The 24,498-nt window shown below is 30.9% G+C and overlaps 1 protein-coding gene across 1 annotated transcript in view; it reads right to left on the bottom strand.

Annotated features, from left to right (window-relative positions):
* The window catches only part of LOC113553400 (putative mediator of RNA polymerase II transcription subunit 26), a 45,686-nt gene extending 23,065 nt beyond the window's left edge, over nucleotides 1-22,621 (bottom strand). Inside the window, 1 exon segment of the mRNA XM_026956718.1 lies at nucleotides 22,215-22,621. Within this exon segment, the coding sequence (XP_026812519.1) occupies nucleotides 22,215-22,278 (64 nt within the window). The 5' untranslated portion in view covers nucleotides 22,279-22,621.
* Nucleotides 22,622-24,498: the final 1,877 nt, after the last annotated feature.

Below are 24,498 nucleotides of genomic sequence, written 5' to 3'. Positions count from 1 at the left end.
AATCTTATAGGAACATCAATAAAGGTATGTATAGGGGTATAGCTATACGTACAAAACAATCCACAAGTTTATATATATATATATGTAAGTATACCTATTCGTGCGTTAAGCTTATTATGGTTTAGACATATTTTTAAAACGCACTTATTTAGTAACGAGCTGTGATACATAGGTTATGACCAGTATCGCTCGAGTAAAATATTTAATTTATCGTATTTTGAGACCTGTATGTATAGGCAAATATTATAAACCTTGCTGCAGCAACCATATAGCTATATAGTCCATTATGTGCGTATGGTGATCAGTTCGGACGTCGACGGTCATTGATAATAATCGTGTTGAATATAATGTATATTATGTGTAATTTTTTAGCTTAGTTTTCTTAACGGACACGTGAAATTAATAAAGGACACCTGTTTTTTATCATAAAATATACGCTGTAGCTGCATGTGCTCAGCAGCGACCATCGCCGTAGGCGTTAATTATCACGTAAAATAATAATGATATTATATATACACAAATATTATTGTAATATGCATATATGGAGGAGGTTTGTCCGCTCGGCACGTTTGTCATTGTGGAAAACCGCCTGCATGAACAATGCAACGGCGACACGTCGTCAAATATCGGTCGGGGCGACGACTCCGAAGGTCGTGTGCGACCTCGACGATTAACCCATTGTCGCGTGCGCTTTCGTCGTCGTCGCGAGACCGATATCGCACCGGTCTCGCGTGGCCTAGCATAATGATAATAATAATAATAATAATAACAACAACATGACAACCTACCTACTGTTATTATTATTACATATTATACGCAATAATAAGTATATTGAAAACGTACGCGTCATTGCAGGTGGCGACCGCCGGATCAGGGTTATTCGAAGGGGTTGAGCGGGCACGCGCTCGTTTAAATTATACTGTTGTCGTTGTTGTTGGACTTTTTCGTTTTTACGTTTAGCGGCCGGTTAAAAACTACTAATTGATCACGTATCTGGGTCAGATTTAATAAAAATATTAATGATATTATTATTATCATTATATAAGTGTAGCGTATACTGCAATAACGCTTCGAGATAAGATAGACAGAGACACAGAGAGAGAGAAAGACGTACAGAATTGGTTTGCCGTCACACGGCGCATCTTACAGTATAGGTACACATATTATGTAGTGCGCGCCCGGTGCAATATATAGATATAGGATACGATATTATATTATATTTATACGCAAAAATTATGATGCATTTATAACATACGCGTTATACACACCGCAGACGGTGTTATAATATAATATAATAATATATACAAAATATTATATTACTATATGCGTGTACATTATAACAGGCACGATGATGGGTATAATAAGCGGGTAACAAGCCCGGCATAGGTATACATATTTACGTCATGCATTATAATATATATATATTATATTATATATTTACCAGGGCGTGCAGGCAGCAGGCATTATATATAGTCGGTGCGTATGTGTATAATGTATAAATATGTTTAATATTAATCTTTGGCAAGGTGAACCGCGTCTCGAGGGGCGGGTGTATACGTGTTCGCGTATTTTATAACATTATTATAGGTACCTACTTATTACCTATTACACTACACATCTATGTATACATATTACACATTTATATATATTATATTATATGCCAGATACGTCTACTCGTAATACGCGCGCGCGACCGGTATCCTATTTAGGTATACTGGTCGTCAAAACACGTATAATATGTATCCGACATAATAATAATGACGTACGTTTTTATTATTATATACGTATATAATACGTTTGATTATACACACATATATATGTAGGTACAATCATTTTAACACTGTATATAATATATATGTGTGTATTATAATATATTATGCTGATTGAGAATTGCTATATGTGCGTGCGAGCTTGTGATCGGTGATCGGCATTCGGCACGGACGCGCGTCGCGGTCGCGGTCGCTTATTATATATGCAGATACCTAGTATAGTATGTACCTTTTAGTGCCTATATAATTATTATTCGCTCGTGAGATGTGTTTATGTGTTGTGAATACCGCGCGTATAACGTGTCTGGATCAAATCTTTTAATAGTTAAACGCGCTACACTCAATTTTTGTGATTTCGAAAAATATTTTTATGCGCCGCGTTACCTACAATAGGTATACTAATCGAGGGGAATCGTAAACATTTTTATTGAATTTTTTTAAATTTAAATTTAAAACCTATAAATCTTATTACTTAATATTAAGAGTGAAATTATTGTTAGTACATCGTCCACAGGAAATATTGAAATCAAATTGAAGTAAACCAGCGTCGACTTGACAGTTCATTGTACGGACAATTTCTATATCATCAGCAAACAATAGTTTAATGAAATTTTGAAACGTTATGTCATAATACAGATAAGGAATAATATTAGTGGTACCTAAATCCTTGAGGATGTTTTGTTAATTTTTACTCGTTTAAAGTCGGTTATATACGTACAACTATTATACACACAACACAATATTAATTTTTTTTTTAAATACTTCTCGACTGATCGGAGGATAACGTTATCGTAATAATAACAACAACGGTCGAAACAATAACGATGTGGCAATATTATATTATAATATATATAATATGCCTTTATAAATATATTGTACATAGCCACATAGACCTGTTATACGTCTACATAGAATATATTTACAATTTGTAGGACTGTATTGGTATATACCTAGGTATTATGCGTGGGCCACTGCCGCGGTTCATTCCGCTGTTTGCGTGCAGTCGAGGTTAAGCGATTAGCAGCATTCTTGAAATGCTCGGCCGAGTGTTATTTCCCATCGGTGCAGCGGTGGTGTCGCACGCGCGCGGTCACTTTACAACGCGAACGCGGATTTCTTTGGTTTTCGACACGGTCGATTTACCGCCGTCAAACACCGACTCGCATAATAATAATACAATATTAACTTAAAGCCCAACAGTCACTTTGCCGATTCCGCAACGTTTGCCGCAGACTAATATTAATAATTACAATTTGGGACTTGGGTATTGGGTTTATCTATTTTATATGACCAAATATTTTATTTTACATTTTTTGTAAACGCCGTAGACTTTAGTGCCGCTAATAGTTGTGTGTAGGCGTGTAGCAGTCGTAATTATGTGACTATAAAATAAATAAGTATTGTATAAATATTAAATGTATGTATCAAACGATCAATGCGCATTATAAATACCTATAATACCTAAATAGGACATTAAAGAAAACAAAAAGTCCCAGACAATTTGACCGGCGTACCGGACGAACGAAACATATAAAACACCTTTAATATCTTAAAACGTTCAAAAATGTACAACTTAATCAATCTAACCTATATACCAGTATCCTAATTGTTTCATTTTATTTATTACTGAAAGGTAAATAAGTACAAAAAATAATATTATAGAATTAGGTGTGAACTCGTATTGATTATAAAATAGACTAAACGGTATTGTTATTGAATAAAGTCTCTATACTTTTAGAAAGTTTAAGTGTTTACTTGGTAATATTTATTTTTAAGGTATTATAATTGCCCCGAGGACTGTTATATACTTATTACTTGTATTTATTATATAAAATATATTAGGTTAATTGTTCATTTATCTGTTCCGAACGAATATTTAATTAGTCTACGTTCGTAGTCTTATAAACAAGAGTTACATTTTTATTTAATGTGGCCTGAGGCAATTTAATTTTGTCTATGTCTTCTTTAGAATGCATACTTGTTATAGGCAATTTATTACATAGTATTTTCAATCATCGCGAGTTGTTTTAATATGTTAAGTTTAAACGTCAAACGTTTAAAACAACGTAATTAGTAATTAATGATTACAGATATATTTAATGTTTTACAAAAGAGAAGAGCAATTAACATTTGATTTTTTGCTGCACTCTTGTTTAGTGTAAATTTTATATATTATATTACAATACATAATACTCATAAAAAAATTAAAAAAATATTAATGATGAATATTTACAAAAATATGTTATGTTTTAATTATTGATTTCGATTATTTAAAACTCTATAGATACATCAGAATATTAGATTAATATTTTGAGAGAAAATATTATTTTTTGACAAATGTAATTCTTTAGTTTGATTATTATTATTTTTTAACAATAAATTTAGTTTATATAATATTGTATATTTATTAATATACTATTGTATTTTGAAAATGTTTCTGTGCATTGTACAAGATATACATATAATATTAGTTCTGATTTAATAATTTTTCGAATACATTCATAAAACCAGACATTTAGAATTAAATATTAATATAAATTAAAAAACTGCTGGTGATTAACTACGAGTAGTTATTTGTGATAATGCCAAATCTTCGTTATTGAAATAATAAATTATGTACTATATTAGTGTTGGCAGTTAGTAAGCTGACAGTGCAGATTTCACGACGCACGGATCTTTGGGCCATTAAAAATCGGAATCCTTGGAAATTAACAGTTAACACAATAATACATTGTACAACAATATTATATACATATATTTATATGATAAAGTATTATTTGTGAACATTATTTTCATCAAATTACATTTATTATAAGTAAAAGCACGAAGACCGCAGGGACTGTTTTGCAACTCCACGAGTAGAAAACAAGTGGCCGTAAACCATATGTTACACGTTACACTATCGAACCATCACGAAATATGTCTAAACGCTCCGATGTGTCAATATTTACGGACTTGATGTTATTTTCGTTTTCTCTAAAGTTTAATAATTGTGAAATTCTAAAAATAAATAATGATACGTAAGTATATATTTTATTGATATGTACCTAATTGGTTTTAATTCTTATAAAAAAATAATTTGTGTTTCAAATGTGATCTCACATTTGACTAATGAAAATAGATAAGTACCCAAATATTTAGAGAAAATAATAGGGTTCGAAATCGTTATCGACAATTTTTAATCGCCCATGTTCAATGACAACTGTTTAACTGCGTAACAGCATAGCCGTGCAGAGAGCACAGGTATCTATTAATCGCGACATTTTAAAAATAAAATCGATTTTCTCTTTGGCAAAGACATAGCTTACCTATATTTAATATTGTTAACTCAGCGAAGCGTAATAATAATTAAAAATCGTACATGTTGACACACACAGGAAGGCGATTTTAGCCAGCGGACGTTTGTTATATACATGGGTCGGTAACTATAATATACATATATATATATACGGTTGTAATAACAAATGGATCGTGGGACGAAATACTAATTATTGGACGTATGAAATTGAAATAATAATAAAAAAAACCTGAGCTTAATGGTCTGAATTCACGACGCGGTTTGGCAAAGAAGTCACGTGGTGAAAGCGCGCGCTCTGAAGTCTTGTGTGTGAGCCCGTCCGTCCATCTGTCCGTCTACGTCTTTGGTCTATGTATATGTGTACTATCGGGTTTCTCATCGGTTATGTAAAGCGAACGTCTCGTGATCCGTTTTCAACAATTATATTATTAATACGACGCAATTATTATGGCGAACCACTCGAAAACCCCGTCTCTTACATACGTAGGTGCCTAAATTATTATTATTTATTATTATAACTGCTCGCTTTGATTGTCTTCGACCGTAATCCTTTGTGTATTATTTTTTAATAGCAACTTCGTTTTTTAAAGGTATCCACAAGGCGCCACATTGTCATCTGGATTTGATTCGATTTAACCATCGAAACTGTTTAAATAATAATTATAATATTATATATATATATATATATATATATTATATTGTTCTGCGCTTAAAACAATATAAACGTACACGCGTGTTGTGAATGTGTTTCCATCATCGTCGTACGGTTGAGCTGAGTGATGGTGTGCGCCGATGCATCACGTTATTACGCAACAATTGGTTCAATCTCGTGCTCACGGACTAAGCATACATCACGGGACAGGGGTCATAGTTATGAATATTTTAACAAATATTCTTAGAATTTCCACTAATCGTAACTAATTTATTATTGGCCGTGTAAAATTAATCTTTGAATCATACATTTTGATCATATAGGTACACCATAAATACACATACCACTATCGTTTAAATTTGAAATAAACGCAATTCGCAGAAGATTAATATGTACGCAGAGGATGTGTTAAAAATAATAGGGTTGCGAAATATCATATCTTTTTCTAAGATTATTATACGTTTGCTAAAAACAACAATATTATTTTAATAAATGTTTTACATTTCAGTCATTTCGAGACTTATCTATTATACACCGACTAGATATTAAAAAATAAAAAATAAATAAAAAAATCATATATTATTCAACAGATTGATCTATATCTTCAAATAATTTAATTAAAATAAATTTCTTAAATTATTTACATACGTACACACACGCGCGTCAGACACACGTCACACACATATACTTACATGGTCATTAGATATTTAATTTTGATTTAAAAGATAGCAGGTACCTACTAAATGTACGTTCACTGTTCAGTTTATTTAAATTAAGTTTCTCTAAACAATGCACGTTTGAATAAAATTTTCTACAGAGAAAAGATGTTACTTATACCTTACATAACGTTTTATAGATCTACAGATATAGATGATCTATATTCGGAATAAGTCTTCAAATATTCAAATTTTATTTTCATTAATTTCTATAGTACAAAAACAATTCCATAATTATTTTAAAAATGTATACATAATACATAAATGTGTTTATTTTAATTATAGAAAGACTACGTTGTCTTGTATGATAATTATTTTTATTGCTGATGAATTAACAATTTGATTTAGACGACGAATGTGTTAAATTATTTTAATCAAACAATAGTTTCAAACATCTAAGTTACTACCAATTAGTTTATATAAAAATCATTTCCTATATATTTATATTTAGTGGCTTAACTTATTCAATCGAAATTTTATTCGGACTTTATAAACTACACGTAGATAATGTAAGTCATATGATAAATTAATTATCTAAATACTTATCAACATTTTGATATATTTTTTTTATTTAGGAGAATTGTACAGGGTTATTATAATGCTTTCTACTTTTTAAATCTTCTAAGTAACACAATCCAATATTTTTGTATACATTGTGATAATGCGACAAATATTTAAATGGGTATATAGGCTTAATTCAGGGGGAGTTAAAGTGACCTTTAAAAAAAAAAACATCTTTAAAGCTCCTTCAAAGGTTAAGTTATCAACTAGATTGCTTATTAATGTTAATATATTCATGATGTATACTCGTAGTTATACAATTTCATTATCCGTGTAGTGGAGTTAAACATCTCTGCATCCTCTTTACCAATCTGATTATCGCAGTTGCACCTATATACGTGAAATGAAAATATGCGTGACTTCTCGAAAGGTTTTGCGCCGTCCTTGGCATTCGTGTGTCGATCCCAAAACCAATTAACGCATATACGTCTATTATTGTATAATAGCAGTGATACCCTTTTGATATTTTTCACGCACACGGTATAGATTGCTGTTTTAAATTAGTGGAATACAATGACTGCGTATATAATATTATACTAAAAATGCGGTAGGTCCCCGGCAAAAGATATAGAATATCGTTTTTGAATGACAGTGCAACAAACGTCACATCGGCATCATCATGCGCACTCTTCGTCGCCGTAGTCGTCACCGTCGTCTATACCATTTCGATTTATATTATTGTAACTATCTACCTATTCAATTTGTCATTGATATTATAGCAATGCTATTTTTTTTTCATCTTATTATAAGTCTTTTTTCTTTTTAATCATAACACAGGCGATGTAGCGATTTCCATTACCGTCAATACAAGTTGCATTCTGACGGCTATAACATAATATTGTATACATATATACGACATAATATGTACGTATAAGTATTTATTATACGTCCTAGACTCAGTTTGACACATGTTCTCGCCTTTTATATTATTATTCATTGTAGTTTATCATAATATATATATATATATATATATAGAATATACATTCATATACACGCGTGTCAGCCGATTGGACATCATCACGCGTGTGCCGATAGACACAATAGTCGATAGAATAGTCATTAGTCACAATAATAATAATAATAATATAACGACTGACGAGCGATGGCGAATTAGACCGTGTGAAAACGCACCAATAATCGGCTTTTAATTATCGCTGATCGTCGCTCTGCACATCGACAATCGCGTTGTGCTGTTTATAATATAATATAATAATAAAAATATGTAGTACACCGCCATCGGATTGTTAAAACGTACCGTCTACAACAATATTATTCGTATAATTTCAATTCACACACACACACACACACAACAAGTGATATCAATGAGTATATATTGTAATATAATCCACTCAATGGTAATATGTATATTGTGTGCTCATTGTTTGAGGACGCGAACTGACGACGCCGCCGCCTAAGTCGTGGAAGTAATAATAATAATCTATAATACAAGTATTGGCGTATGGAAGTAGCTGCCGTGTATTACAATAATACCTCATGTATCATAATATTATACAGGTAGTGGATACAGTACTACTGCAGTCGTATATTGTATTGGATATTCTATAGTATATAATATATATATAATGTTGTGTAGTACAAACGAATAATACATATATATCTGTGCCAGCTACCTTTTGGCCTAGATATAGGAGAACCGACGATAGGTCATATAATACATACGAATTAATCATTGTGTATTGAGTTATAATTTTTTCACGATATTTTAAACATTTACAATAATCAAAAAACAATTCAAGTCCGATTTAAAAATATTATTCAGATCACGTTATATCCATAAGTGGGGTTACATCATCATTGGTTTTGATGATTTTTTTTTCTATGGATTAAACGGAACATTAATATTATTTTCTAGAAATTATAATATTTAAAAGCGAATAATTTGATTACGTTAACACGTTCAACAAAACCCATGTTATAATTTACTTGAGTACTTATACGGTATTTCCTCATATAATTATTGTAAGTATTAGTAGTATTACGTAAAACTTATGATTTTAATTTCCCACCAATTATAATTTATTATCTACCAACCGACAAATTATTTCATTATTATTTGTTACACCACTACGTAATCTGAACATGGTCAGGTATTTCTATAATGGTGTTAATGTTTATAGATTTTATAAATTGTTTTTCATTGAATAATAGTTTATATTTTTTAGAATATTTTTTGTGAAATAATTGTTTTTATTGATATTACTAGTTCGTAAACCGTACACCATTAACTTGCGGTACGATTTTTAAATAAAAACTCGTTTGTTTAAAAAACTACCACGTTACGTCTTGTGTATTCACACCGGCTATATAGGACATTAATATATTGTTAAGTAATAGGTCAAAAATCATTCACTGAAATGTGTTAAAATATGTTAACACAATATAATACATAAATGAAATACGTCAAAGTAGCACATTACTAATACAGTAATACTAGTAAGGCTAATAATAGTTAATACTAGTATAATTAAAAATGTTATTCTAAAAAATAATTAATAAACAACGATCAATTGTCGATATAATATTAGTCACAGTTGTTTAAGCAATATAGTTCATTGAACAGTTACTAGAGCTTTTTTCTAATTGTTAAGGTATATTTATCATTGCATTGTATCGAAGCATTTCAAAGATATTGTTATACATGAATAAAGGGAAATTTAATTGATATTTTAATGACAAGACATATTAATCATTTTTATTTGTTAATAATTGTAGACATGTTACATTTGTCTATCAATCATTTATACTAAGAATAGACAAATGTAATATTATATTATTTACCTGCAGTTAGTTTAAGTGGTACTGTACCTACAGCATTGCAGTGATAAGGCAATATTATGCACTTTAGTATAATGAAAATTAAACGTAATATGGGTGTAACCAGTTAAGTCGATTATCGAGTACTTATATAATGTAACATTTTGATCAGAATAATATTTTTTGAACGGGCCTTTTATAAGTGTAATGTTAAATAATTTATTGAAATTAAATATTCGTGTTCGGAAATCAAATATAAACTTTGTGAATATCCCGTGAAATAAATGAAATAGATATTATGTTAATAATACTGTATAAATCATTCATGTTTTTCTATTGGTGTAATGGGTGCATCAGACGATGTAATAATATTAATAAATAAAATAAATAGTGGTTAGTAAAATAGTAATTCATTGCCTACTCATAATATAGTTTTTTTGAGAAAAATAATATTTTGTTGCATTATATATTTATAATACTGATTGTATGTGGTTAATATAAATTAATTTATATAACTATAATACATACATTTATTATTTTTAAATCATTGTATTAAAGTATGGATTTTCTTTATGTTTTATCATTAAAATGTATTATAAATACTTTATGTTTAATTAGTTAACATTTAATTTATTTAAATTAAGTTATGGAGCAGCATATAGCTTTAAATTATTAGAGTCCATGACTATGTAAGACTATTGAGTATGTACGAAGCGTCGAAGCCAATAGCATCTTAAATGCTTTAGTATAATACCGAGTGCGCTTTGTTCTTAAATCAAGTATTTCAGTTAAAAATGACTAAACAATCTTGTTACTACTGGTATATTATAATTTAATTAATATTCGAAATTCATTAAATTTATTATGGATTTAAATAAATAAAATTAATCACGACAATCTACAACCGACTAAAACAACTCCGGATCTGCTTAAGAAATGTAGAAATCTAACAATAATTTTTTTCGTTTAATATATTTTTTATTTTTATCATTATATAATTTGTATAAATTTTATGATTTGTTTTCATTATTAAAATGTTCGGGTTTACTAAATGATACTGTTCAATTGTCTCATCACGATGGCATGTGATTAATTTTTTTTTTTTATACAGATTGTATAATATTATACTCTTCACATAAAAAAAAAATGGGGAGTGAGTACTCGAGTAAATCATTAGTTACTACTATTTGATGCTAGAATGGCTAGATCATCTCACTTGTTTAATGAAAAATCGTTACGCTCCGTGTAATCCATATTTATTTAAACGTCATCTACCAATATATTATTGGACTGGTTTATTAATTATGAATTAAGTGTTCCGGGTTCAATAATAAATCAAGTATCAAGAACAATAAATACTTATTTGAATATTTTAGTTTTAACTTTTAAGTAGCATACCCATACCTTAAAACTATTTACTTGTATACATATATAATAATATATATGAATAATATTATGTTATACGCGGACACTGAACACAGCCAGTATTAATAAATAATAATTATAAAATTATAGTCTCCTCTACGTGATTATGCATATTGCATATACGCGTTATGAGAATAATTCGTGTTTGTACATAGTCTATATTATATAGATATTGAATTATATATTTTGTACGTAGTTGTAGCTACCTACTAGTAAAATTGAATAATGCGGTTGGAAATGAGAAAAATAACACAGCCTCTTATTATTAAAAACGTACGAATTCATCGACCAACTAACAGATATATAGGTATGAGGTACGTACATTATTATAATATTATATAATATTACGACGGGTATTACGAAGGAATCCCGCATTTTCAAATTCTTGAATTTCAGCGTATTATATTAGAACAAAATATTATTTTATTGATCTTAAGACTGTTAAAAACACTGAAACACTTATCAAACATGAACTAATATTGTACTAAAAATTGTTTTAACTAAATAAATCTTGATTTAAATTATTAAAAATAAAATTTAAATTATGAGTATTTAATAATATTTTTTGCACAGAGATCAATATTATATGCAATATAAGAACTGATGTCTAATATTTCCGGCTGTCCTTGTTTTCCCATCTCTCGCATATTGCCATAAAAATATATTATGCGCTATTCGTCCATTATTTAATATTATTATACAATTTATACGTAAAATATAAACATTTTTTTATTATTATTTATAGTTAGTTAATATAACATAAATATGCAGTACTACCTATGTATATATAATATAAATGTAACCAATGTTTTCGATAGGTACATATACATTACAATACTATAAACAAACATAGGTACACATGACTTATGTAAGAGTAAAAATTAAGTGAAGGGTACAAAAAACTTGAGTGCACCCGATAAATAATATAGTAATAATACACAGCGTTTCCCCCGAAATATCAAAAAAACATCACGTGCCGGTCGTATGGGCCACTCAATACATACATTATTAACAATAAACGTATAATCCTATATAATATATAGAATTAGTATATCAGTAAATGTATCCATAATATGTATTATGTATATTATTATTATTACTCGGCACTCGTACAGTATTATACTATTATTATATTATTATTATGTCATATTTTACTGTACGGTCAAAAATCACTGATTTACATAATAATAATAATAATAATAATAATAGTAATATCGTCTGAGTAGAGTGCGTTACGTATTAGGCATAGCCGTATAGGTAGTATAACGTTCGTTGGTACGTGACAAGTGTCTAATTATACATAGTAACAATAATTCCGGTCAACGCGTTTATTTAACTGTGTACAAGTCCTGCGCTGTATGTATATATATACACACCATACGGATAATAAGCGTATTGGCACATACCATATTATTATTATTATATTTGCATACATGTCATAACATAAACATATTATTATAATATGAAGCGCGCATTCACTAAAGGGTCGTATTAATATGGTACCGACGAACTTATTACCTTATGAATATCAGCTATATTATACAATATTAATAATAATATTAATAAAAAAAAACAAAAATTACCCATCGTAATAGCCGATCCCAGGTTTTTTTTTACGAAATTTCGTACTACGCACTTTTTTCGCTTATCAGACAAACTCGTGGGTGGCTTGAGTCACTCCTTGTTTACAAATTATTGGATTAGTGACGCAAAAAGCATCCGGTATATGTATAAATATTAAAAAATAAAAATGAAATCGTGTAATAGATGGAAAATATTACATTTACAAAAATAATTTATACAAAAAACTTAACGAATATAAATAAGCACGACTTGGAGTAAGTTATACCTATATTGTAAAACAAAACAGTATACAATACTTAATAATTCTCCAAACTATGTTTGACCCGCTCTCTCTATAAAACCGTTTGCGGATCTGATGGATACGATGACGATTTGAAGAAAAAAGACTTCGGAAAAGATTTCGCGTTTTTGCAAATGGTATTAGATAGTGTGGGTGCACTTGCGCACACGACCAGACGACTATATATTAAGCCAAGTACGCGATTTTAAAATTCACCCCGCGCACAAAAATAGGAGCGCTTAAAGATCTAGATCTTGGCACGAATATCAACCCGCGCGGATAGGCACACGGACATGGCGCACGATAAATTATTATTATAATATACGCGATGCACACAATTTGCGCGTATGTACGCGGTCGTCGTCCGATACTGTGATTCCGCGTCTCACTGTCCGGCCATCAGAGCCGATTAGATCGCGTTCGTATTTCCATAAAGCAAACGTATATGAAACGTGTACGTTCGTGTGTATCTGCATGCAATGCCTATATAATAGTATTATATCTGCGTAAAAACAATACGTATCTATATCAATAAAACACGTGCGCGCGACCTTTACGCAGTAGTTCTCGTGCGCAGGTTGTGCGAGTTTGTATATTTTTTTAATATTATTATTATTATTATTATTATTGTTGTGATTATTATTACTACGTTATGACGCCCACTCGGTAGGTCGTTGATCTCGACCCGCCGGGAATGTTTATACATACATTATTATTATTATTATTATTATATTACCTACGTGTACGAGAGGAGTTGTTTGAACTCGGCGGACTTATAGCGTTTATCCCTAAAAGTATGTTAACCGGCCCACATCAAATGCACTTTGGGTTTGCCGTTTTGTTTCTGCAGGCCCGTGTGATTCATTATTTAATCGTACTTTTTTTTTTTTTTTTTTTCATTACGGCGCGCATAAACGTCTCGTCGCCAACTGTTGAATTTTTGATTCCCGGATCCGTTACACAATCACACGAAACATATCAAACTTGTTTTTTTTATTATTATTATTATTATTTTTTTGTCATGTCGAATTTCTCGAGAATAAATTAGACGAACACATAGAGATCGTGCGAGCAGGGTATAACACAATGTATGTAATATGTATTATACGATTTTATTCGCTAACTACGTTATATTGTTTGGTCTGTGGCCAGTTCCAGATGGTGCCAGTCAATTACGATTTTCGACCGTGTGTTTACATAATAATGTGTGCTATATAGCTATGGCATTATATTATTATTATTTTATTATACGGTATCGTAAATATAATCAAATTCTTGAGTGCTTATTATTATTATTATTATTGTTATTTCAGACGTTATATAGATTTACAGGATTTTTACATTGCATTATTATAATATACAATTTTTAAATTATATACGTACACTATGTGCCTACGGTTTCCCGTGTTTTTTTTTACATGGATATTACGGTCGTCGTACTGTATGGGTAGATAGGTAGGTATACAGTGCTTGTGGTTGTGGCTAAATTCATTTTTTTTTTTTTTTTAATTTAAATGTTTGAGTGGGAATCACTTTAACGGTCGCGTAATGGTGATACCTAATAATAATAATAATAATGGATTATATGCATTAAATGTGATAATATTTTAATTGTTTATATAATATTTCATATTTTCGTGACTTTTTACGAATGGTTGCGAACCACGCGAAACACGACGGTTTATCATTAATTTAATAAATCGCACAGCGGTATCGTAAGGAATATCATATTTATTATTGTTCGCCCCCGCCGAGTGTCCCACAATAATGTGTTCGACCATAACCCGTAGGCGCGCGACAAGGGGCTTAAAACGTATGTCATGTTTTTATATTATTTAATGGGATGTATAATATGCAAAAACGCGTGCCATAATTTCATTGCACACTCTTGACCTTGCCAGTTGAATTTGTGTAGGTATTTCCGATTTCGTATAGATGAGCAATAATAATATTTTATACGATTAGACTGGATGGACAAATATCTAATATGAAACTACACTGCAGCGTATTCACTAAATTCAATTTTCTACAAATCTAAAAACCTATGTCAATTTCAGAACGTAGGCCATCAGAAATTCAATTAAATCTAATTACCAAAAAACGAATTAATAATAATCAATAACAATCAATAATGTATTAATCATTAGTAGAATATATTAGTCAATATTTTGAATGACGTGCTAACGTTTTGAAAAGCAAAATGATAATGTTCGTTGTGATTAATTATTTGTCGTGTACAAGTTAGCATATCATTCGTCGCGATCTCATTTTATTGTCCACGATGTATAGTAACAATACAAAATAATATATATACCTACAATAATATTTTGTATTATTTTGGTTAAGTTCGGCGGCGCGACCGCGTTCAATAATATATAATACGTCAACAAATATCAAACGAAAACGGCCATCGGTACATAATAATATTGCATTGTATAGCAGACCACCCGGAGGAGGTCTTAAAAGTTTTGCAGAGGTCGTGTTCCGTAGTTATATTGAAAGGTACAAGACGGCTAATCCGGCAGAAACGTAATATTACATTATATTATTATTATTTTATTATTAAATTAATAGTTTATATTAATTACGCGCATAACTTGTACATTTCTATTAAAGTATTAATATACGTCTATACGTATATTTAGGGCATGCGAAAACGACATTCGTGCGATCCGGGGCACGTAATGAAGTTATAAGATGTTTGACATTTAACACGGGGACGGAACATTAATCATTTTTGAATAATACATAATAATATTTATCAACACGGTACCCGTCTTCTCGCACAATTGGCATGGCATTTATTTGTAATGACGTCACGCGAAACCGTATAATCACGCTCGACGCGCCGCAGAGAGAAAGCTCTAAATAAAAGATTTTTTTTTTGGATACCCGCACATTGTTTGTTTTTTTTTTTCTTTCGAAAACGTGATCGTATTTCATAATCGCACATTATGATAATACGTACCCTTATAGACTGTTAATCAGCTAATGAAGACAGCTAATGGCTATCAACGTGTACAGAAGTTGTAGTTGTGCTTAAATCAGGGGTGAGCAATTTACGGATCTTTTTTATGCGCACACGACCACGTGTATTCGATTTCAAATTATTAAACGTTTTAGAATTTTTATTAACTGAAAATATGCAGAGCAAAAAAAAAAAATACTAAACGAAAACTACTGACCATTATTGGCCATTTGCTAATTTTGAGTCGCCCCCATCCCTAATATAAATAAGCATAAAATATATAAGTACTTATTATATTACATGTATAGCCATGTAGGTATAGGAGTTAACGACTGTTTATTTGTTACATTCTATCTCCGATTCATCAAATAAACCAAGTATCAAACAAATTAAATTCCTTTAAAATAATAAATTAATAAAAAAATAACTTATTATATTTTCGTGGCTAATAGCTCGTTTTACGATGATCGCTCATTTTTATTTAAATTATAGTATAGTATCCTTAGTATCCACTTATAATGTAATTATCATTATGAATAAATAAGTTAATAATTGTTTTTTTTTTTACACAGTTAATCCTCGGCTGAAATTGCAGTAATTGTATTTATGAATTATGATATAAAATTGCATATTATATAATATTGAGTATAGGTATTTAAATATTTTAAAATATAATTTATTAACAGTATGTACAAATAAGTCTTAAATTACTTTGTGTAGGTTGGGTATTCTTAAAAGCGTTATTGAAGATTCAGTGTTACACTGGTTGAAAGATTGGGATAGGTTGTTGGAAATTTTGACTCTCCACCTCTGATTGTTAAATTATTTTGTTATTGGTAGCAATTTACGTTTAAAAATTAAAAAAAAACCCATCGTAGAGAGAACAAAACCGTACAATATTAAATACTTTTTATTCATCTCATAGCTGTTCAATTAGTCGAATTTTGTTTTTGGCATGATGGTAATCAATCGTTTAACCGAGTATAGCAGCTGCCCTAACAAAACTTATAGGAATACCTATTATGCATGCGTATATGAGTTGAGCCCCATGATATCATATATCTTCGCGTAACCCACGCGATTATTCAGATGTTTATACGTGATATATTATATCATTACATTTACCATCATCAGTCTTTGCTATTTGACAGTGCTAATGTACGTATATAATAATATATATATATATTATGCATACCATAATAATATTGTATATGCGAATACCAGATATACTATTACTGCAGCAGGGTTGGATTGTTCTGTTACACAACATCATGTGCGCGCGATATCGATACACACATAGGTAGCTGCTGCTATTATTTTGTTGTTGTACGCGTGGTGTTATTATCTATGCATGTACGCTGTATATATAATATGTAATATTATTATTACATATATTTATTGGTCTTACCAGCGTGTAAATAAAATATAATATTATAATATGGTCTATTCATTAAGACTTTCCAAATGGAAGCAACGACGGTCGATAAAACCATAAACATAAAAAAAATAAAAAGTTTTGTCATGTAGGTATTCGTATAGACATAGGTGTACCTCGACGTTTCGGCGGAACCCTTGACCACGCCTCAGCCCCAGGAATTGGAGCAAAGTCCTGTGGTCGTGATTGCCTCCAGGCGATTTTACTGTTCGCGTTTTATATATTTTTTTTCTTCTCCATTCTCTTGCAGTCCAGTCTGACAACACACACACACTACAGCACCTGCTATGTATATATATTACACAATAGTAATACTCCTGTAGTCTTATCAGAATCTTTTTTTTCTTATACCAACATATTATACCTCTACGTGCTGCAATATACCGAAAGAAATTCCTAGACAAACACGGTCATATAATGTAATTCAGTTTGTGATTTTTCGCACATACGCTTTCACCTTCGTACAACTGTTTTCATGGCCAATATAATATAGCTGTACAATGTGTACACGTATTATATCGTATCGTTATGTCTGTGTGAAGAAATGGCCATAGCTATTTCTCGGGATCTAATTACACCCACGCACTGTATGCATTCGTGTTAAAAATATGGAGTACCCTCGTTGTATAACGCACGCGCATTAATATGTAACCGGTTACGGAGCACACACTGAGTTGTAATGTTCTTTTATCTTTCGTTTCCTAATCAATTACAATAGGTAACATGTATAATACTTTTCTATCATTTAGACGGACGAGAAATTACGGCTGTGAACTTGACGAGCAAAATCATTAAGCAGTAGTTATTATACGATAAAGAACAAAATGATACAAATTCTTCTAGCAGGCCTTGGAATTTTAATCGTCTTATAAAAGAAGAAGAGTATTAATATATAGATGACACGATGAAAACACAATTGCGGCTGGAGATACGACCAAATTTATAGAAACTATCTAAAACATTGTAATCATTTTATTTAAAATCGTATCATTGAAGTTATGTTATAAAACTATAAAAGTCAAGCCTGTTTATTGCACGTACACAGCGAGTCAGTGAAATAGTGTTATACAATTTTTAAATTATATTAACAACATAAATTATAAATTAAATATTTGTGTAGTTTTGTAAGAAAAAAATTCCAATTACAAGATTTTTAAATTAAAAATAGAAATTATTTTTTCAACGAACCGGCTTATCATTTTTTTGGTATGAAAGTATGATTTTACAGTGTTGTTATTTAGTTATTACATAGGCAATTTAGGTTACTGGGAAAAATTAAATAAACCAACTATTGAACAACGCGATTATTATTATAATTTTTTTATGTGGAAGTTTAGTACTATATAACAACCTAATTAGTAATTAAATATGAAATACTAATAATCAGCTACGCAGTTACATGTGCGGGAATTTTAAGACAAAATATTAACTTGATCATAATATATTATCTAGATATACAGACATTTTTTTTTTTATTTTTTCTTTAACTTCCTCATTCTATAAATAAATACACGTGTGAATATAAAATAACGAATTCATTAATAATTAAAATTCTGTCTATACTGTATACTATGAGTTATGAAATATATTATACATGTTATTTAACATATTTTTTAATTAGATGTCAATTTATTCTATTCTATATTTTTTTATGGCAACGGATTAAGTATTTTTGAAAAAGAAAACTATTTCATAATTAAAATATTAAATATTTGCCATACATCCCAACAAAAAAAAATCTGAACTTGTTAATGTATTTTATGCAAGTAGGTATCTATACTCTATAGTGGCTAAGTATATATTATGTAGTATTATAATACATATTATATCATAATAAAAATAAATGTAATTTGTTCCTCAAATACCAAGATATAATAATACGCTTAATAGTTAATCGTACGCAGGCGAATGCTCAAAGAACCAAGTTATACCAACATTCTTGTGGTCATCGCAAGTTGAATTCTGGCGGTTACCGGTTAACAGCAAACACTTATATTTAGCGGAATGTGGATTTCAGAGTTTCTAGAACCAACGTTTATTTTTGCTCTTGAAGCGGGAAAAATAAAAACCAAGAAATAATTCCACCATCTTATAAATGCGAAGTGCTTACTAATTGTAGAGGTACATAATAAATTGTGAAAAGAGTCAATTGAAAGTTATTTTTTAACTCGGCGCATGTTTTTTTTTTTTTTGTCAAAGATTTCAATCGTAGTTATGTTCGTTTTATTGTATATATACCTAATATATTGTTTGATATCCTGAATGAACTCTATTGAACTTCTTACATGTTTTTTTTTTTTTTTAATATAATATAATATCGAAGTACTCATACACGCAAACTTGTCAATCATTGTAGATACATCAAAAATGGTTTTATTATAAATCTGGTGTGTACACGTATTATATGCTCAGTCATTATTATTTTAGTATAAACGTATTACTTGTCGAAGGTCTATATCATGATTTTTGTTTTTAACAACTTCAGACGTGTACTAACATGTGTTATGTGACAAGTGTAATCGTAATGGATTTTAAACGATCCAACAGGTATGTTTTTATTAAGTCTATAATTAATTAAGCTCGATTCGAATTTATGGCACGAATAATGCACGAACGCTATACAATTATTTAAGCGTTGCCTATTTAATCTATTATTGTAGGTGATGCGAGTTCAGTGCATGATTGTTTTTTTTCCGCGCACTATAACGTCGATGATGCTTCAAGGTCGGCCGTCGGGTTTCAACCTTTATTGGAATGTTCAACCGGTTCTTCCGAGGTGACATTTTCACTATTATCGTATAATACCCGTTTACGTCTTTCCTTAATCGATTAATTTTACAAAAACAAGAAATGCTACAGAAAGGGTGAAGATAACGTATTCGAACATTATGCAAAATTCAATATACACGGCAGCGCGGTGCATATATTACTATCGTATTTGTCGGGCTGGAGGGGAAGGAGATGTGCGCCGCCTTGTGCGTAATGCTGGACGCCTTCTGTGTAGTAAATTTATATATATATACCTCATTGTGTTTTTATGGGTAACATAGTAGTCCATATTCTCCGGTTTTGTGTAATTTGACAGTATTATGTATTATGCGGGCAAATGTGAATAATAAAATGTGACTCGTAAAGTTGATTGAAAACGAAACATTTTGTTACGAATAAACATTGGGCAACAAGAGGTTCGGCTCATCGTTAATATTCTATGTTTCACCACTATACTACTGCAGATGTGTCCGATCAGTATACAGTATATTATATTTAATTAATAACATATTAGGTATATTTGTTTATTAATGTATACAATTTATATTGTAAAGATAGTTGACACGCATGACAAGGTGTTTGATAATATATTACCATTAATATAATATGATTTAACAACCTTGATGTTATATTGTTATGTGAGTAGGCATAATCGTGAGTGACTGACGGATATTATGATGTATTTAGATCACACTGTACAATAACTATTCCGTTTAATGACACGATCAATTTTTCTCAGCAGAACCGATGCTACGTAAAGTCATGAGTCGTCCATTGTCTTACTACTTCCCTTAATGGGGCCGATTACCCTGGGCGCTTTATGTATCTATGTAATGTCCATAATTCATACATAGTTTTGTAAGTATCAGAATGCAGAAAACAAAATTAATTTCACCAAAAAAACGGACGTAAATTTTCACTTTTTTCTTCAACGAATTTACTCACGCCACCGTCATTGGTTTTATTACTTTTGTTTTTCAACGAGTAAATATATAATAGATGGTGTCTAGGTATCTATCGCGGTGGAGTAAAAACCACAAATTTCGATTCCACACAATGGGTCCAATATAGTGTTCAAAACTTTCCACGGGATATGACTATAATATAAGCGTTGGATTATATGAGTTATGACACCCGAAAAATAATAAATATATAGTTATCTACAAATGGAAATATAGTATACAGGTATATATCCAGCGAACAATAGTATTGTTTCTTTCACTCTATACACCTAACATACATGCGATTTAAATAGGTTTTTTTTTTTAAATCGAGAAATCATCGTGTTCACATAAATAACACAACGCTGTGGTATAACTCTATTATTACAGTGACATTTTCGCTACAATACAATATTAGATTATGTTATATAGTCTAACGAACGGTTTTGAAAATGTAATTTTGTTTGCATATTAATTTACATAATATTTTTGACGCCATATAATTATAATTACCGCGCGAGAGATGAGTGCTTGCACGGTGCACGTTATACCAAATTATATAAATGAAAATCGTTTAAAAGACATGACGATTGCGAATCGTTCTTAAATCATTTTCCGTAAATGAGACGTTCATAAATGGATCGAAACCGCGTGACGGAAGTGTCTTTCTTTCCCCCGTAGTGTATATTTTATCCACGGCCCATTACGTTAAAAATACATATATATTTTATATTGTAATGTTGTTTTTACTCTATTTTTATTATATTTTATTATACTCTCCGCCACACCGTTAACACCGTTATTATTGCCGGCGTACATGCACTCGGTCTGTATCACACGTCGTCGTTTCACTTTCCATTGCAACATCTTTTCCTATGTATCGTATTTATATTATCATTATTATACATTACTTTCGATTTTAGTCTTTGCGCCCATAAAAACAAGATCGACTGGTATCGTCGTCATTATTTAAATATCGGATTTCATTATCCTCCGTGTAGTAATAATACGAATAAAAAATAGAAAACAATAAACACTTACCACTGGGTACACAGGCCAGCAACAGCACGACGACGGTGGCGGCGGTCTTGTGGCTGGCTGTCATCGTTGACGCGCGCTCGCTGACGGGGTTGAATTTTCGCACACAAGCAAGTTCGATTGGCTGTCTCCGATGATGTGTCGGCTGGACAATATTTTCGACTGTGAACCACTACACTATAGGTGCGGCCGGCGGACTTTTGGTGGAAAACCCGTACACTCGGTGCGCAAGTGACATTTAGTTTTCGGGCGAACAACGCGTGTGATTAAAAAAATGAATAAATAAACAAAAACCGATCGAAATTAAAAAAAAATTGTTTTTTTTTTTTTTGCAAAACACTCGTATCAAATTATTAAATTATTATATTGTATTCATGTATAGATATACGTGTAAATATATGTATACGAATTACGGTTAAAGTAAAAAAAAAAAAAAAAATCGAACGATTATTATTATTTTTTTCTAATCACAAACTCGCGTCGACTCGTCCTAAACTACTGTTCACACGAGAGTGAAGATTGGACATAGACACAGACGCTGTTGGGAGAGAGACGTCGACGCCGTCGTCGCCACCGTCGTTTGGGGAGTGAGATGACTGGTGGAGAGAGAGAGTGAGAGAGTGAGCGAGCGAGAAGGAGAGACGCCGCATACGCACTGCAGATATTATACAGAGGAGAGGGTCACTTTCTTATTCAGCCGGACCGCTGTGTGCGTGAATGTGCGTAAACGTCTGTCTGTGTGAGTGCGTCTATTTATTTGTATGTGTGTGTGTGTGTGATTTGAGTGGAAACGAGAACGCGCCCCGGTGCGACTTGCACAAGACTTGTACAGCGCGACACAAACTGCAGCACCGCCCGGCACCTTTCATTTATCTCGCCGCCTATTTTTGTTATGTTTTTTTTTTTTTTTTTTTTTTACCAGCGATATTAGTTTATAGACTATTCAGGTACAATAATGTTGCAGGTTTCGGATGGGTGGGTGATTTTGTTCTCGTTACCCGGTTACACACGGTCTGCATAATATACCTGCAGAATACATTGGTATACCTAACACCTATTACATACACATGTGTATATATATTATGCATATTATACAATTTTATTGTTTTTGCTAGGGCGGGTCGACATAGGTATACTACTGCAGTACTACTGCAGCTCACAGCCAAACACACCACATTTCGCCGAATACACTATATATTTATTGTGCTATAGATCTGCCATCTCGATAATACTACAATATTATATTGTTCCTGAATTATGTACAATCTAATATTATATGGACTGCAAGGGCGGAACCACGGACGCAGTTATGTATAGGTACGCGATTGTGCAATATGCCAATATGCGTACGTATGTTTTCTAGATATTTTTTAATATCTATATAACTTCAGCAGTGTCAGTTGTTGAGATCTTTATTTTTTGCCAGCGGTGGGTTTCAATAACTATTAGGTCTTCTGTAACAGATACAACGGTTTTTGGATAACATCTATTCAAATATTAAATATATATATTTTTTTTTAGGTACACACTATGATCATTTTATTATATACTTTAATTATGTATATATTATATACCTATCTATATATTATACATTTACCAATGTATTATATTATACACAATTATGGAAATTTGAAGAAGACATTATATACTACTATACATAGACATACAGTTAATGTTTAAAATAACTATACTTCAGGCACGGCGCCAAGAGAGGGGGAAAGGTGGGGCTCTAGCCCCCATAAAACAGTTTAGTCCCCTCGCCAGCCCTCCTACTGAAAAATATATATGATATAATTAAGTTAAATTTTTTATTTTATTAATTTTTTATAATTTATAATAATTTTATATTAATGAAGTTTGAATAAATAACATCTTTGGTCTTTTTACTATGGATTAACCTACTATTCACTAACATAAATCTATTCACAAATGGATATGTAATAAAGAAATTATCATTTTTGTACATCATTATTAATGTAATTGTTGAAGGTCTGTGATTAAAAATTTTCTTACATAAGATACATAAAAAATATTTGGCAAAACATTTTTAACTATTCAAAAGTTTGTACTATATAGCTAATAGCTATATTATGTTAAGTTAAATGATATGAAAATATTTATATTTTATTTAAATAACCTCATTGATTGTTGAAAAAACCTTAGTCCGTGTAAAAATAATATTTGCCCCACTCTGCCCTCCATGGAAAAAAATTCTAGTGCCGTGCTTGGTATACTTCCAAAAACGATACTGCAAAGTATAGGTTCGTACATACCTCATATCATTCCA

This window comes from Rhopalosiphum maidis, chromosome 4 (genome assembly GCF_003676215.2).
Source record: "Rhopalosiphum maidis isolate BTI-1 chromosome 4, ASM367621v3, whole genome shotgun sequence".
NCBI lineage: Eukaryota > Metazoa > Arthropoda > Insecta > Hemiptera > Aphididae > Rhopalosiphum > Rhopalosiphum maidis.
This window is presented reverse-complemented; position numbering and strand designations above follow the sequence as displayed.